Source organism: Pongo pygmaeus, chromosome 11 (genome assembly GCF_028885625.2).
Source record: "Pongo pygmaeus isolate AG05252 chromosome 11, NHGRI_mPonPyg2-v2.0_pri, whole genome shotgun sequence".
In the NCBI taxonomy this organism is placed as follows: domain Eukaryota; kingdom Metazoa; phylum Chordata; class Mammalia; order Primates; family Hominidae; genus Pongo; species Pongo pygmaeus.
The window spans coordinates 136,509,242-136,526,941 of record NC_072384.2 but is presented as its reverse complement, the minus strand read 5'-3'; the positions used below and the strand labels follow the sequence as shown (position 1 = coordinate 136,526,941).

Below are 17,700 nucleotides of genomic sequence, written 5' to 3'. Positions count from 1 at the left end.
TGCTAGGTCACAAAACTAAGAGAGGATAACAAAGAAAGAGAAGTAACGGTGTATGCCTCAAAGAGTTTACAATTTAATGATGGAAACAATATCACACGAATTTGCCTAAACCTCAGTGGGAGCAATGTATAAACACAGAAACAACTAATAGTGAGAACGCATTACTCATAAGAGCTGAAGATGCTGCAATTCTTAAAAAGAACTAAGATGAACTTTAGTGTCTTCTAATGTCAGATTTAGCTAACTTCCGGACGTCTGAGAAGCCTCACAAAACATTAACATTTTCCCTAAAAATTGTTAAATAGACATTAAAACCAATTCCAACAAAACCTGGTTTATGAAAGCAGATATCGCATGCTACTGATATTGAGGTTTTATTTCAGAAAAATAATTCTCAACCAGTAAGGCTTCCGTTTGCAAATGGTCTACCAAGGTGCTAGAAGGGTACTTAGCAGAAGCTTCCAATTTATATATCAGAGGTTGTAACCAAGATCCGATGTGTGGGAAACTCCCGGGTGACCTCGGTCGACATGAGTGGGAAGCAAGGATCTGTGTTCCACCAAGCCTTGGCCACACCGCATGCTGGCAGGGGACAGGTGTGGACTGACACTGCTCATCCAGGGCCTACAACAGACTCCGGACTCCAGAGTTATTATAATGTTTTCTAGACCGTTTGAAACTAAACAAAGAAAAACTTTCTTTCCATGAGACAACAACGGGTCTAGTTTTGATGTTGCGTTATTTTTTTTTAATAGCTATTACCACTGTAACAGCAGCTTCGCGACTCCGCGTCTGCAGTGTGAGCAGTTTTGATAAACAGCCTCTGCGGGCCACACAACGGGGATAATGTATCCTTAAGTACCGCCAATGAGCTGCCATTCTGCACAGCCAATTACTTCTGTGCGTCTGTCACTCAAAGGAAAAATGACTGAGCCCATTAGATCAAACCTTTGTCACTGTTCCTAATGCACTCTTAGGCCTCATTAATCTCCGGGAGCAGCAACAGAGCCGCCGGTGCCTCATTGCCTCCCCCGAACAGGCCCACGTGAAGCCTCTCATCTCTCCCCCAAGTGCACCACGTTAATCAAGCTCTCCTTATTACCCCGGTCCCTGTCACGGCGGAGAGCGCTCCCTCTTAAATGCTCTCATTATGACCCATCTTTAGAGCCGGCTAAGTGGAAAAAAAGAGAGAGGGAGAGAGGGAGAAAAAGGACGAGAGAGAAAGAGGAGAGGAAAAAGCAAGTCCGATCACATTAATATTCATGAAAATAATTAGTATTCTAGGTCACTGAATATTCATGCTATTAGTTTGGTTTTTTATGGGTTTGCTGGATGTCCTGATTGCTGAAGTGTGGAGAAAACAGCATGGTTGAGACTTTAGATGTCAACGGCAGTTCAATACTCAAAACACATTTGCTGTCCCCGCCTCCCCCACCTCCCCTGGAAAATCAGCTTCAACCCTCCTGACGGCTTTAATATTTCGAAACTGCTGGGGGCCTCAAGTGGGGAAGCGGGGGGGATGTGGAGGAGAAGGGGAAAGGTTTCCTTTGACAAAGGTCTAAGCATCAATCTGGTTAGGATAAAAACATATCCATAGTTGCAAAAACCCAACAAAGACACACTTTACAGACAAGAAGGTATCTGTCATCCTAGAACAAAAATGTCACAACCAGGAGTTACAGAATAAAGTGACCACAGGACACAGAACTGGAGCAGATAGCTCCATGGAGATCCATGAAAGTCCGGAAGAGCATTTCTTCTGTCTGCCCCCTCGCTGCCATGATAGCGGGATGCTGTCTGTTGGGGAGCATGGGTTTGTGAAGTCTAAGCCCTACGTCCATTACGTCTACTCAAAGGCTATGTCAACGCTTTATTGTATTTGAAAAATTAATTCAAGAACATAATTTCTTTCCCCTCTTCCTTGCTTCTGGCATAACCATTATGATGAATTAATGATGTAATTCTGTGAAGTCAGCATCAGCCAAGCTTTTCAAAGGAATGCCTTGTGTTCTCCACAGAACAGAGGTGGACATCATTTCCCCATTTTAAAAACAAGGAAGCTGGGGTTTAGTGAGACAACTTCAGAAGGGTCTGAGACAGGAGAAATGGGATTCTATTCAGTGATTTGGACTCTGAAACCCTTGCTCTTGGACATTATGTTTTCCTGCTCTCTAATTAAATGCGAAAATAACTGTGGAAGCTAATACAACTCTGCGTTGTTACATGTGGATACAGCTTCACCAAACTAGGCTGGCCAAACATTCACGTCAGAAAATACCTTGACGTTTTACCTCCTTCTCTGGACCTACAACTGAAATTCAAGTTGGGAAGATTCTCCAAAATGTGGCTTCTGGTGGATCCTCATTAGAATGGCAACTTAAGACAATGTAAGTTCCAGGCCAAAAGAATGGAAGTGGATAATGGTCATGCACATCTTGAGAAGCCAGTGACCTTGAATGAGGAAGGGAAGGTTTAACCAGGCCTGAATATCTTTTGGATGCTTCTTTTTTTTCTGGAGTAGACCCTTAAGTAATTTTTTCAAAACCCTTTAAGATGGAGATGTTGTATAGCCCTGTATGTCGTCTAAAGATGTCTTTTTTTCTGTCTTCATTTGATTAGTAGTTGTCTTTGCATAGGCTTCTAGGTTCAGAATTATTTGTCCTTAGGAGGGAATATTTCCATTATATTTAAGAATGCATGTTGCTCTTGAGAAGTCTACAGTCAGATTTCTCTTCTTTTGTAGGTAACCTTGTTGTTCTCCTATTTTTGGTGTGTTTTAAGATTTTATTTGTGTTTTTGCAGAGCCTCCTCTCCCATCCAACTTGATACTTGACTCTTCAGATATCCTTCCTTGCTTCTAGCATATATATTCTTCTGTTATATCTTTGACTACCAACATGTCTTTAGCCATGTTCTTTACCGTATTTATCTACTGAATTTTTTATTTTTGCAATCTTTATTTATAAAACTCTTTCTCCTATAGTATTTTCACATACTCTTTATTTTTTTGACACAGGCCTCACTCTGTTGCCCAGGCTGGAGTACAGTGGCATGATCATGGCTCACTGCAGCCTTGACCTCTTGGGCTCAAGCTATCCTCCCACCTCAGCCTCCCCTGGGACCACAGGCACTCGCCACTATGCCCAGCTAATTTTCGCATTTTTTGTAAAGACAGGGTTTCACCATGTTGCCCAGACTGGTCTTGAACTCTTGGGCTCAGGTGATCTACCTGCCTCAGCCTCTCAAAGTGCTGGGATTACAGGCATGAGCCACCACACCCAGCCAAACGCATGCTCTCTGTTTGCCTCATTTTATGAGTATCATTAATAACTAACCTATTAAATTCTTCTGTTGATAGGAGTTATAATTTCCTTTTAAATTCTCTTTCACCAAAATGTCACTCTTTTTCCTAAGATCAGTTATCCTTCACATTTTACTGTTGGTTCCCACAAACATCTTCATTGTCCATTATCTACGAATAAGAGCATGTGGGTTGATAAGGCAGATGAAGGGGTTTTCTCTGCAGCCTTGGCCAACCAGAAGGCTGGTTGTGGGCTCTGAGCAGGTGTATGGCCCATGCTGACTGGTGGGTTTCATTTAGACCTACCATGTGGGGGGCTGTGAGCTGGCTGGTGCACTTCATACCACCTACGGTCAGGGCTGCCTTGCCTCTCCATTTCTTTCTCTTCCTGAGACTGAGGATGTTTGAGTTTCACAATGATCTCTGTTCCTCTTTGGAGCACCAGCATCCACATCAAAAGGTTCTGCTCTCCCTAGGCATGCTGCCTGTTCCGATGCATGCTCTCTTGGGGGTGTCAGTGGCAGGGACAACACTGGCCAGCTCTCCTTGCTTTCGTTGCACAGCCTGCTGCTGTGCCCCAGCCCACTCCTGAACTCCACCACCGCCACAAGGAACCCAGAGCCACCCCATCACCATTGCAGCTCCTCTGCTCTCCTCAATGCATGACCCCCAGAGGGTGGTCTGAGCCTAGTCATCAGCAGTGCACAAGGCAGCTGCTCTGACAGTGCGTGTTTCTTCCTCTCTCCAAAGCCCATGGCAAAAACTGACATGAAGATGACCACATTTCCAGCATTTTAAAGTGTGAAATGTAGTCACTATTTCAATACAGGCAAATCACTTCCCAAATGCTAGGAATACCCCACCCCCGAGCCCCTCCAGGTATTTTCTATTCAATTGCCCCATGTGTCCCTTCAGCACTTATCACTCCTTACAACGATCTTACTTGTGTGTTTATCTTTGGACTCCTCCACCCCCACTTGAGTGTAAGGCTCTTGGAGACACGTCTTGTCCTCCCCCCACCCCAATATCCAGAGCATTAATCAAGGGTGGGCATACAGCAGACTCAATAACGATGGAGATGAATGGCACAGGAGGCAACACAATCCAGTCTCTGTATCAGTAAACTGGTGGCATACAGTTAGGCATTACAGTATTTGAAATATGGAATGCATTATGACTGTGTGCTAGAGAATCAACAGAAACATCCAATAGCTATTCCAACTAACAAGAGTTCAGCAAGATGGCTGAATATAGAAAATACAAAAATTAGGAGTGTTCTTATTTCTTACCAATTAGATGACATAACAGACCCACCCCTCTAAAAAAGATTAGCTTCACAATACACCAAAAATTATAAACAGAATAGATTAACAAGACATGTCCAGCATCTAAATGAAAAAAAAAAAATGCTGAACTTTGCTGGAGGCTATAATACAAATCTGAATAAATTAGGAAAGAATAGTGTTCCACGATAAGGAACTCAACACAGTAAGATGCCACTTCCTCCACAATTCATAGCTTAAAAGCAATGCCAGTTAAAAGCCATGATAGAATTATTTTCATTATTTTATTTACATGCCCGTATCAGCCTCAGGAGGTCCTGATGTCATGTGCACCAATGAGGGGATTATTTTGATCAAGGAGGAGAAGGTTTCAAGTTACTCTTTAGTTCATTTGAGAAAAATAAGCAGGTAGCAGTAGCCAAGAAAAACTGGAAGATAAAAGAGAAATATTCAACTGTGTTACACTACCAGATACAAATGGAGTCATACATCTAAGACACTGTGGTAAATCTACATAAGGTAAGACAATGCAGGGATACCAGGTCTCGGAACACATCTGAGAGGCCAGAAACACAGCCCATTTGATGAAGTGATTGAGTTCTACAACAAAGGCAACATATGGAATTAATAGGGAAAGAAAAAAAATTCAACAAAGAGAAAAAGGACAGTTGATTATTTATTTGAATAAAAAATTCAATTAGATTTCTGTCACACACAATAGACACAAACAAATTAAAGGTGGATTAGGGGCTAAATACATGCATATACATGTATACACACACATACATACAGATATATATGCATATACATATATTCACACACATAAACACATACATGTATTTTTTAAGGGAAAAAAACAATAAAATTAAAACTTAGAAGTATACATATATAAACTCTGATCTGGTTTCAAGATTATGAAAGGCTTTCTAAATAGCTTAAAGTAGAAATCACAACAGTAAAAGATAATCTGATTATAAATAAAAAAGAGGGAAAACCTTTTCATGTAAAGAAGAGCATAAAATTTAAAAGGCAAATAATAAACTGGGGAAATACCTGCAAAATATATTCATACCCTAAATATACAAAGAGTTCTTAGATATCAACAAGAAAAAGACAAGAACCTAGTGCAAAAATGGGCAAAAGATATACCTAAACAATTAATTACAACGTTAAGAAATACATACAGCTAATACATGTGAGCTGTTCAACTTCATTACCGATTGAAGAAATCCAAATAAACAAAACATGAGGTATTTTTATGGCTCATCAGATTAGCATAAATTCTAACAATAATATTAGTAGCATTAGCAAGTGTGTGAGGTGAAACGGGTGATGGCTATGGATGGGAAGAGTTTTCATGTAAAAACTTTTAGAAGTTAATTTGGAAATGTGTATCAAGAACCCTGTAAATGGTTATACCAACCGAATGAATCATTCCATATATGGACAGTTATTCCAAAGCAATAATAAGTGTTATCCACAAAGATTTAGGCTCATACATATATCAGGTCTCTGTGAATGCAAGTTATGAGAAGAGAAGGCATAAAATGTTGATCTAATTCAATCACATTAAGAAAATGAATACAAAAATGAAAATACAAAGAAAGAAAACCCTCCAGTTCACCCAGAACTGAGACAAAACAAATGAGTCAGGAGTGAAGAATAAGGTTAAGTATTCAATTTTTTGGCAAAAACAGCTCTCTAATACCAATTTTTAGCTGGAAGTCCGTCTCTGAAATGTAGCCTCAATCTATTTCAGATTGAATTTGCTGTGTTGGAATTCCTCAGGTGAGAGGACATTTTGTGAATGATGATTTTAGACACAAGAAACTCAATTTTCAAAGAGTATAAAAACTCAAATCCCCAAACGCTTTAATTCCTTAAGCAAGAAAGAATGTATCACTTTACAGATTCATGTTCACGTTTAGAGGAGGTGAATGCAAATTAAAATTTCCCAAGATTTTAATGAAGCTGCTTCCTCTTACAGAAGTGCCTCCGCCCATGGCTTATTCTTAGAACCCAAGAATGAAGCTGAGCAATCAACAGGGAGCTGCCATCTGAGGATCTGTGCCCTCCTGCTGCACACCAGCTGATGACTGCACCCGCATGCTTGGTCAGCGTGCCACTTCCCTTAGCACTGCTGTGGCCACGAGGCATTTTCTTCTTCCCAAAGTGGCAACGCCTTTGTGCTAAGGTCATACCCCCACTTCTCTATCCCTAGTTGGAATCCAGAGAAGAGGGAAAGTCAGCCAGGCACCTGTGTGGGATTAACCTGTTTGAGGGTTGCGGAGATGTCCTGTTACACACTGAGGGCTGTGACCATGGAAAAGGAATTTCAATCTCGTCGCAACCCTCCCATTTGCCCAACAGGGGCTCTTAAAGAGAATGAAACTGGGCAATGGGAAATGCCTTCCAAGGACACACAACTCACTCCCTCAAAGAGAAAGGCCCATGCAACAGCCAACACCATCAAATATGGTACGGTTTATAGGGCCTTTGTATTATCTACTTATAATCACACATTAGTGTTTCCCTTAGGACAAAAGTGGTATTTGGCTCCAAGGAACTAAGTCTCAAGATTAGGAAGTTCAAAATCCTACTTTTACACAGTGAACACTTCTTCACAGAATTGGTGCCCCTCCTTCATATCTGTGTGCCTCGCAAATTCCTATCCTTTATTCAAACTCAGCAGGTATCCCCTATTCCTTGAAGCCTGGCCCACCTCCTGGGGAGCCGACCGCAGCATCACTGGGTCTCCAAGCCCTGCCCTTTACACAGCCCTCCTGGGGCCTGTGGCTCCGTGCGGCCTCCATCTACTTGTCTTTCTCCCCAACAACAGGGGAGATTCTTGAGGGCGGGAACTGTGTCTCAGGCACACATTAGAAACTCCACGAATGGCATGATTTAGCCGTTCCACAATGTACACATAATTCAAAACACCATGTTACAAAGATAAATAAATTTTTATTTAAGTTAAATTAATTCTATTTAATACATTTTTATCAATTTAAAATTATAAAAATGAAACTCAATAAATGCTTGTTGACTTAAATAACTAGATGACTAGATGTGATGGGTCAGAAGGGGAGGTGGAAATGGAAGAATTCTAGAGGTTAGGGACTCCATATCTACAGTGCGCACAATTTCTGGCACAAAATAGGTGCTTGATACATTTTTTTTTTTTTTTTTGAGACAGAGTCTCACTCTGTCGCGCAGGCTGGAGTGCAGTGGTGTGATCTCGGCTCACTGCAACCTCCGCCTCCTGGGTTTAAGCGATGCCCCTGCCTTAGCCTCCTGAGTAGCTGGGATTACAGGCACGCACCACCACACCCAGCTAATTTTTGTATTTTTAGTAGAGATGGGGTTTCACCATGTTGGACAGGCTGGTCTTGAACTTCTGACCTCAGGTGATTCACCCACCTTGGCCTCCCAAAGTGCTGGAGTTACAAGCGTGAGCCACCGCACCCGGCCTATAGATATTTTTTGAATAAATGCAAGAGTTTATGTAATGTACTAATGCAATAAAGCCTTCAGCATTTTACTCACTACGGATTGTTTTTTTCTTTCTTGTGCCCTTCTTTTCTCTCTTCCCATCCCATAGTTAGCACACCGCTCTAATAAGAAAAATCTCACGGATGTCTTGGAAGAAAGGTTGGCAGGTCATAGAAGCCCCTGTAAAAATACTGTTATCACTTTTTTGGGAGGCACTAAAGACTCCTTTAGCATAAAGCCAGTTTTAATTTTGATTAGAAACAACAGCTTGTGTTTGTATCCAGCTTTCCCAGCACTTTCATGTTGTCTCCTCTGACACTGCCCCCCTGCAACACAGGCAGGCCAGGCAAGAGCACCCCAATGTGGTGGGAAAGAACCAGCTCAGTGACTGCCTAACACTGCGCAGCGGAGCCCAGGATGGTGGACCCAAATTTGAACTCCTCTGTACCATCTTGCTCTCACCTACCAGTGTCGTTCATGCCTCAGAACCAGGCGGTCAGTACCATCCCTCTTTAAAAGCACTTGATGTTTCAGAAGAGGAAAGTGCAGCATTAAAGACCAGAAACTCTCGTAGGAGAGAAATCTGTTTTTTTTTTTTTGAGATAGAGTCTCGCTGTCACCCAGGCTGGAGTGCAGTGGTGCAATCACGGTTCACTGCAACCTCCGCCTCCCAGGTTCAAGCGATTCTTCTGCCTCAGCCTCCCAAGTAGCTGAGATTACAGGCACCCGACACCACGCCTGGCTAATTTTTGTATTTTTAGTAGAGACAGGGTTTCACCAGGTTGGCCAGGCTGGTCTCGAACTCCTGACCTCAGGCGATCCACCCGCCTCAGCCTCCCAAAGTGCTGGGATTACAGGCATGAGCCACTGCGCCTAGCCAGAAATCTGTTTTAAGACTGGATGTAGGTGGGAGAGAAGAAAGTTCTGGACTTTCCACTGGAAAAAATGCAAAATTCTTGAAGGGATTTCCCCATGTTGAAGGAGCCTGACTGTATGTGTGTGTATGGGAGGGCTCAAGAGGATCTTCACCTTATCTCTGATGAGCAGGCACGGGAAGGTTCATGACACAGGGCAATTATTCGCAAAAACGTAAATAAAATGAACAATGTCATTTTGGATGGCTGGCAACTGGGCACAGGGGCCAGGAATTTCTAAACACATCAACATTTGAGAAAATACAGCTTTCTCTGATCCTGAATGAAAAAAAAAACATTTCCTTTAAAAGAGAATACTGAGAACTAAAGTTGCATTAAAGAACGGCAGATAATTAAAATACAATAACACAAAATTTACATTTTATATAGGTTAAGTGGTTTCCTCTGAATCTTGCTCCGAATGGTTTTTCCACTTTCATATATACAGTTATCAGAAATGAGTTAATCTTTGACACTTTAACATTAATTCACGTTTTTCAGAAGGCCCTTAAAAACCCAGTTCACATGTTAAACTTCACTTTCCACTATGCAGCCCTGGGAAGGCCTAGACGCATGGTTTTTGCAGCTGTGACTCAAAGCACCATTTGCTCGCTGGCATTTGCGGAACTGAAAGTTTAAAGGAAATGATCAGCCACAGAAAGTAATAAGGTTTCTAAACCTTAATCTGTAACGTGATAGTTACCGTCTCCACTTAACCTAAGAGTCCAACACTGTCCTCAAGCCTGGACCATCTGTTGCTGTTGAACTTGATTTGTTAGTGCATTTGCTATAAGCTTACCTGAATTGGGTGAGATGTGTAAACTGCTCATGTCCTTGGATAGGCCATTGGTTTTAGGGCTGGAGATGGGCGCGCAGGCCGACGTGGCTCGGGGTGGCCTCTTCCCTGGGACTTTCACAGTGGTTCTCAGAAGGTCAATCTCCTTACCATGAACATTCTGCATGTAATCCTGTTCAAAATGTTAAACATCCAAGAGAGATTAAAAAAAAAAAAAAAAAAAAAAGACCTTTTACAACCTAGAACAAAAGGGTCTATCAGACGTCATGAGTTAAAACCCTATGACCCTTCCACTGTGGAAAGTACTTTAAAAATCATGAGATTTTTATCTATAGAGTACTGGTAACATCATCATTATATTTAAATCAGAGTTTTGCTTCTGTGTCCTGAACTAATCCAGGAGCTAGATATAAGGAGAGACACAGCAGGTGCCTCCTTCAAGGGGCATTAGGAAGTAAGTCTACACATAAAATCTGATTTTTTGAACTCTTGCTTATCAGAGGGTACATTAGGCTCCTCCTATAAATTCCAAGTAAAATTCCATGGAGTAGGAAACCATTTTGTAATAACCTTTCTGTCTCAGATGGGAATATCATTAAAATCTAGATAAGACTGAAGCTCTCTGGTGAAAAATCAGGTGAAAACTGGAAGTAAAAAGGTCAACTGTTTTGCTAAGAACCAGGAAGATGTCCAAGGGGTATCTGGCTTTCTAGGCCTTGGAAGCAAATGACCAGCAGCGATGAGAGAACTACAGGGAAGCCTCGGTGGACAGTGACTGCTCTCTGGCAGCTCACTTAACTCACTGTGGAGTCAAACACTACCTGGAAACTGGCTGATGGACAGGGAAGGGGGCAGGTGAACAAGCAACTGAGAGCCGGGGGATGGGCCTGCTGGCCAGTGAGTTACTGATCCTCCAGTGCATCATCATCATCATCTCATTATTATTATTATTATTATTTTTGGTAATGAGACTCCTTGTCTGCAAACACAGTATCTTAAGCATTCTGGACACATATTACTCGATATCACACGTTAAGAAAGAATATACACTCAGCCCTCTGTAACAATATAACAATTTAAAAAAATAAAAATAAGAAAATATTGCATTTACATTGCATGAGGTATAAGTAATCTAGGGATGATTTAAGGTATACGGGAGAATGTGTGCAGGTTATATATAAATACTATGCTATATTATATAAGGAACTTGAGCATCTGAGGATCTTGGTATTCTGGAGGGGTCCTGGAGCCAATCCCCCATGAATACAGAGAAATGATTGTATTTGAAAATTACTCTTGGAAAAACAACATTTCAAGTGTTTTAAGACTACGCAGGAAGTGGGAATAAATATGCTCTTTCTTTGGCAGCATCTTGGTGAATTCCCTTTAGATTTGAAAACCAATAAATTTGTCTTTGTTAAAAGTAATTAAGTTCAGGTGACCATAATTCCATTTCATTTATTAATTTTTTTAGAGATGGGGTCTTGCTAGGTTGCCCAGGCTGGTGTCCAACTCCTAGTCTCAAGTCACCCTCCCACCTCAGCCTCCCAAAGCACTGGGGTTACAGGCATAAGCCACCGTGCTCAGCCAACGTAATTTTAGAAGAACTGCCAAATAAACTCACATGCTGGATGCAAGGGACCGAGGCAGGGTGGGGAAGTGGGCTGCTGTCTTTTAACTGCCCAATGGCAGTTACCCGATGCAGAGAGATAGTTGGATCAAGTTCTAGAATCACTATGCAAGGGTCGGAAGCCTCTGTCTCAGGGACAAGGAAACTTGGCCAAGTGTATTGAGGGAGCTGCTGGGACACAGGGTAGGGTAGCAGAGAGGCCAAAGCAAGATTCCAGTGGCTTCCAGCAAACGGGCTGTCCACCTTTTTTTTTGTTTTTTGAGACAAGAGTCTCACTCTGTTGCCCAGGCTGGAGTGCAGTGGCATGATCTCAGCTCACTGCAACCTCTGCCTTCCGGATTCAAGAGATTCTCCTGCCTCAGTCTCCCGAGTAGCTGGGATTACAGGCAAGCAGTCCACCTTTTAATTGCAGGACAACACCCACACTTGTGAAGGAGTCACAGGTTTGTCAACAAGCAGATGTTTGCTGATAGAAGAAACGGCACAACAAAAGCCACAAAGTACCCAATTCCAGTTTAGGGGAAAGGAATGAAACCGTGGGTCCTCAGGGCAGAGGATGAGAAGAGCTGTTTTCTCCCTGCCCAACCATGGTCAGATGGGTGAGCCTGGGGTGTGACAACGTAGACCTTCCCGCAACCAACATGACTTACAGGGTGCCACATGGAGTCAAACCAGACTCAAGGGAAAAGGGTGCAGGAATTCTCAATGGCAGGACGGGTGGGAGGAGAACCTCTTTACATGAGGGCACAGCCACATTGGCGGGGGACACTCTGGCAGATAAATACAGAACCCCGGCAGGCTCCCCTACACCAGCCCCAGAGGGACAAGATGCTTCAGGGTCCCTGGTGACCCCTGAGGATGGAAGTCTTGGTGCAGACAGAAAGCTCAAAACACCGAGGTCAGAACCAGGAGGAAGAACAATGGGCTGAAGACCACTGGAGAAAGGATCAGAAACTGTGCTACAGTGGGGCAAATTCAGAGGCAGGGGCAAGGCCAGGCATTCCCCAACAAAGGACATACAGGCCATCCAGGCAGAAAACCCTGGTACGCGTGCATCTCACATCAGCCCAGAGGCCGGGAGCAGAGGTGCCCGGCCACCCAAGGTTGGTGACTGGCCATTTCATTTTACAGGGTGGCTCAGGGAGGATGGCCTGACTCTCAGGGCAGGCTGGCTGGAGTCAGCCACAGTCCCCTTCGAGGAAAGCTGTCATGGTGGGTTCGGGTAACAGGGGGGTGGTATCTGGGCTGGGAACCACAAATCTGACTTCACCAGCCCCCGAAAGGAGATTCCACTTGGAAGTTGGAGATGCTGGACTCCAGAAAACATAATCAGCTTTGAGAGGATGTAGACCAAAGACAGAAAGAAAGTTATTATTGAATTAACTCTGTTAAACTAGATGGAAGGAAAGCTAGAGCTGGAAGAGGCACAGGAATTCTCAGGACTGCGCTATTGAGGATGACAAATGAAAAGCACATCAGGCTGGGCGTGGTGGCTCACGCCTGTAATCCCAGCACTCTGGGAGGCCGAGGAGGGTGGATCACTTGAGGTCAGGAGTTCAAGACCAGCCTAGCCAACATGGTGAAATGCCTGCTCTACTAAAAATACAAAATTAGCCAGGTGTGGTGGCGCATGCTTGTAATCCCAGCTACTTGGGAGGCTAAGGCAGGAGATCGCTTGAACCTGGGAGACAGGTTGCAGTGAGCAGAGATCGTGCCATTGCACTCCAGCCTAAGCGACAAGAGCGAAACTCTGTCTCAAAAAGAAAAGAGAAGAGAAAAGAAAGGAAAAGCACACCGTAGAGTGGTTAGTGTTGGTCACTTCTTAAAAAAGGTTTTTCTCAAGCATCTTTAGTTTACTTCCATTAATATCCACTGAAAATATGCAAACCCAACTTTCCAAACCAAAGTTAATGCTTGTAAATAATGAATTCCTTCTTGCACAGTTACTCCTTTAAAAATATCAACTTGCTATAACTTTCTTCCTTAATGCCAATTCTTAACAAATTAAAATACAATAACAGGAGTGTAATTGAGCATTTATTGCTTATGGGCTCTAAAATGAGGCTAATCAGATAGTGACTAAGCCTCAGCATGGGCTCTTTTAATAGACATGTTTTAACATACAATAACCAGGATATTTTATTTAAAATTATTATAGAAATGTACCAAGTGTCTACTCTCCAGATTCGAAAGCGGCAAGGGAACCCATTTATCTTTAGCTCAGCATGGGCTAAGGGATCTGTTTTCTTGCCTGAGTTAGGCGTTACAACCTCAGAAGAACTAGCTCTAAAATAAATAAATAAATAAAATTGGTATTTAAAGTAGCCAATTCTTATATTTCAAGGCACTGCACATTTTTAAAAACTTTACAAAATGCATTTCCTACTCAGTAAAAGCCCTCCGACTCAGTGCTTCACACACAGGTGGGAGGTAAAGACACATGTATCTGTGGCTTCTAGTTCCTCCCAAGAGAAACGACACTGAGCTTTCTGGTTTTGAAAGAACTGATCCTTTTCATCTCTCCCCAGCTTGGTACTTGAGGAATTAAAGCTACAACCACTAAACAACGTCCTCCGTAGAAGTCAAGGGGCTGTGCAGACCCTTCACGGGTCTGAGGTAGGGACCTGGGTAAAATTAAGACAGGAAGCTTGATTTTGATATGCAAATGTTACAGATACTACCCTTCTCCATGTTCCTTGTTGAAAATGCTGATCGAAGATAAAAGAGAAAAAACCCTTTAACAAGGCGTGAGGGTAATTCAAAGCCAAGTACTTTTAAACAGCACTTAACAAGTCCCTGGGGCCCACTCAAGAGCCAGGCCCCCCAGAGGTGCCATCTCCTGCCCCTCAACAGCTTGAAAAAGTAGTAATTGCAAACCTATTTGCATTTTCCTTCTCAAGTTGTCCATGATCATCATGCGGCTTATTTTTTCCAAGCAGGCGCCAGAGCAAAGGGACCTGTTTCCGAACCCGCCAATTGCTCGGTAACTGTGCCTTGCTGTCCCCCTGCAACCCTGCTCCGGCACCTTTGCCATCCCTTGTTTTTTACATTTCGCTCCTAATTATGTTGCATCTATTGCCGTACACTTAATTAGCTGCATTAATGTGATTTCTTTTCACATAGTCAAGCAATTAAGAGCTATGATTGAGTTTCATTCAATTAGCCTCAACAAACATGCTAATTGATGTCCCAGATGCAAATGAGGTGCAATGAGAGAAACCTGCTAGCAATTGAAAGCCATGTCAGAGACCCACAGCTTTCAGCTTGCTGACAGCAGCACAGCTTAACGTGGCGCCCGCCTTCTGTGGGGCTGCCTTTGGAGAAGGATGTGGAGTCATTAGTACCTCAGTGTACCAGATCCCTCCTGATACAGAGAATTAATTGATTCACTGCTGTATCACATTGTCCTAGAATTTCACAGTTATGTGTTTCCAGGACCGGGAGGTTACCAAATGAGTAACACTTGGCTCCAGCAAGGAGGGTGGTACAAAGTCCTCATCAAAATACCTTATTAGGCTACTAAAAAATATATAAGAATTCTCCCCAAAACTACAAAGGGAAAGGTGTGTACATCTTGTCTTGGCAATCCCAGATCCCACTATGTGCCTGATGGCCTCTCCCGTCCTCAGTAAATGGTGAGTTCATCTTAGTCAGCTCTGGGGCATTTGGCACTTGAAGTTAAGCTCAAAATACAGCAATCCATCAACATTCTCTAAAAATACCCTTACTATATTGATTCTCACTGCCTCGCATCCGGAGGTTACCTTTGGCTGTCTGGTGAAAGATGGTTTGCTGATGTGTTCACAGGGGTACTAAAAGCAGTTAACAAGATCTTAAAGCTAAACTGAAATGCATACACTATATGATTGGCATCTGAACATCAGATCAGAAATAAGCATAAGGCTTTGAAAATCTGACAGTGCTTAAGCTCCACTTTCTTCAAGGATAGAAAATGTAATCAGCATACTCCATATTTACGTATACTTCAAAAAAGTATTAAGGCTTTTAATTTACATAGTTAAATGATGGAAAAAATAATGGAAAATAGTGGCAATCTGTTCCAATTCGGTTTCTCCATTAAGTTCTAGTTTATAACTGTACATGTATGTTGAGAAATATAATATTTTATATTAATATATAATACTGAAAAGATAGATCACTTTTCAGACAAATCAATAAATTTTCAAAACAATTCAGATACAGTACTTGCCTTTTTATTGCTGTGCTGAAATTTGTTTTGACGGTGCAAACATGCTGGTGATTAACATGAATCATAGTAGCCCCAAACTGTACTAGTCATCATCACATTATTCACTGGCATGTTCTTTAAGTACGAACAAAAAAGTTTCACTTACAGATGTTCTGAATACACTTAAAAAAGAAGTGCTACTGATTTTTAAACATTTCAACCTTTGAGTCCATGTCTTCATGTTCTCAGGTATGGCATGGAAAGCATACACAAAGCATTTTTGCTGGGTATGGGAGGGTGATGGTTGTCTTGCAGAAAGGCACTTCTGCAACTGTTGGGAGTTGCAAGCTGAACCAGCCACTTTTTTGGTGGGACAACATTTTTACCTGAAAGAATGACTATGCCAGACATTGACTGACTATGGTTTTCAGTTCTATGTATGTGGCAAACTTGTATCTCTAACTACGAGCTTGACACCTTCCAAAGACTTAGCAACTTTTCTGACAAGATTGGCGGTGATACGAATGAAATTTTTTGATGTTATATGATGAAAACTGTCACTATTTAGAAATCTGCATACTTCATTTCAAAAATAGTTTTTCTTGAAATGACCGTGGTGTGACATCACATGCATGGATGCACGTGGATATGCCTGCATGGATAAAACACACATAAAAGATCATTCAAAGGGCAAGTCAGTTGGATGGATTTTAAGGTAGTAGAGGAGGAAAAAAAAGTGATTTCACATTGCATTACTAAGCTTTAAGAAACTATCACATGTTGAGTTTTGGTGAAGTATGCAAGAGGAATATCCACAATTATCTGAAATGAGGGTTGAAATATTCCTCCCTCTTCCAACCACACATCTATGTAACGTAAGATACTCAAAGACTAACCAAAACAACCTATCACAACAGACTGAAGCAGATACGAGAATCCAGCTCTCTTACACCAAACTGGGTATCAAAGAGACCTAAAAATATATAAAACAATGCAACCCTTCTCATGATTTTTATTTTGAAAATTATACTTTTCACAAAAATATTATTTATACTAACATGTAATGGGTGGTTTATTGTTATTTTAAATGGATTACATATTTTCTCTGTTTGAATTTCTAACATGATGAATATCAATAGACAAAATCCATATGAACAAAAGCTCTTTGGGGTCCCTCCGTAATTTTTTTTTTTTGAGACAGAGTCTCATTCTGTCGCCCAGGCTGGAGTACAGTGGTGTGATCTCGGCTTACTGCAATTTCTGCCTCCTGGGTTCAAGCGATTCTGCTGCCTCAGCCTCCTGAGTAGCTGGGATTACAGGCACATTCCTATGCTCAGCTCATTTCTGTAGTTTTAGTAGAGATGGGTTTCACCACGTTGGCCAGACTAGTCTCCAACTTCTGACTTCAGGTGATCCACCTGCCTTGGCCTCCCAAAGTGTTGGGATTACAGGCGTGAGCTACCACACCCGGCCCATAATTTTTAAAAAGATAAAGGGGTCCTGAGCCCAAAGTCTTGAGAACCACTAGTCTAGCTTCATGTCTGCAAAGCAGCCATTGGCTCCATGTGTATGCTTTTATGTACACAACCGGGGAGGAGCAAAGGGTTGGACTGTGGAAAGATATTGTAAATGTTTTCACATTTGTTTGTTCCTCTTTCTCCTGGAGGAAAAGAATGACTCATTATTCCCTATTTTCACTGCACTCCATGAATGTCCAGTGTCAAAAGGAAGCAGTAATTTGTTAAGTTCTATTTTTAAAAAGCCTCACCTCTGGGCTCAAAAAAAAAGTATGTAAGAGAAGCCATTGTAAAGTTCACTATTATTCCCAAACTCCATTTAATATTACATTCAAAGGAAACTAATCATAAAGACATATATAGGACCACCCATTCAAAAAGATCAAGCGAATGTTCACGTCCCACATTTATGAATAATAAACAATGGCCTCGTACGTAGTCACAGGTGCAGACCAAAGTCATGCTCCTAAAAATACTGTGAAAATATTGTAAAACTATGAAAAATCTTCTGGCCACATCCCTTCAGATCACAGAACTCAAGAAGACAATTTCTCTTCTCTCCAAAGGATCATAGTCAC

The 17,700-nt window shown here is 42.0% G+C and overlaps 1 protein-coding gene across 13 annotated transcripts in view; it reads right to left on the bottom strand.

Moving 5' to 3' along the window:
• Positions 1-17,700, bottom strand: part of AGAP1 (ArfGAP with GTPase domain, ankyrin repeat and PH domain 1) — a 634,886-nt gene that overhangs the window by 208,087 nt on the left and 409,099 nt on the right. For 12 of the 13 annotated variants that reach the window (XR_010122905.1, XR_010122906.1, XR_010122903.1 and 9 more), the window contains exon 11: positions 9,790-9,958. Coding sequence is in view for 10 of the 13 variants with exons in the window: in XM_054477354.2 (XP_054333329.1) it covers positions 9,790-9,958 (169 nt within the window). In the remaining 3 variants the exon portion in view is untranslated. Of the gene's footprint in view, positions 1-2,248; positions 9,618-9,789; positions 9,959-17,700 lie in introns of those variants that run through there. The other variant, XM_054477358.2, reaches the window with a different exon arrangement.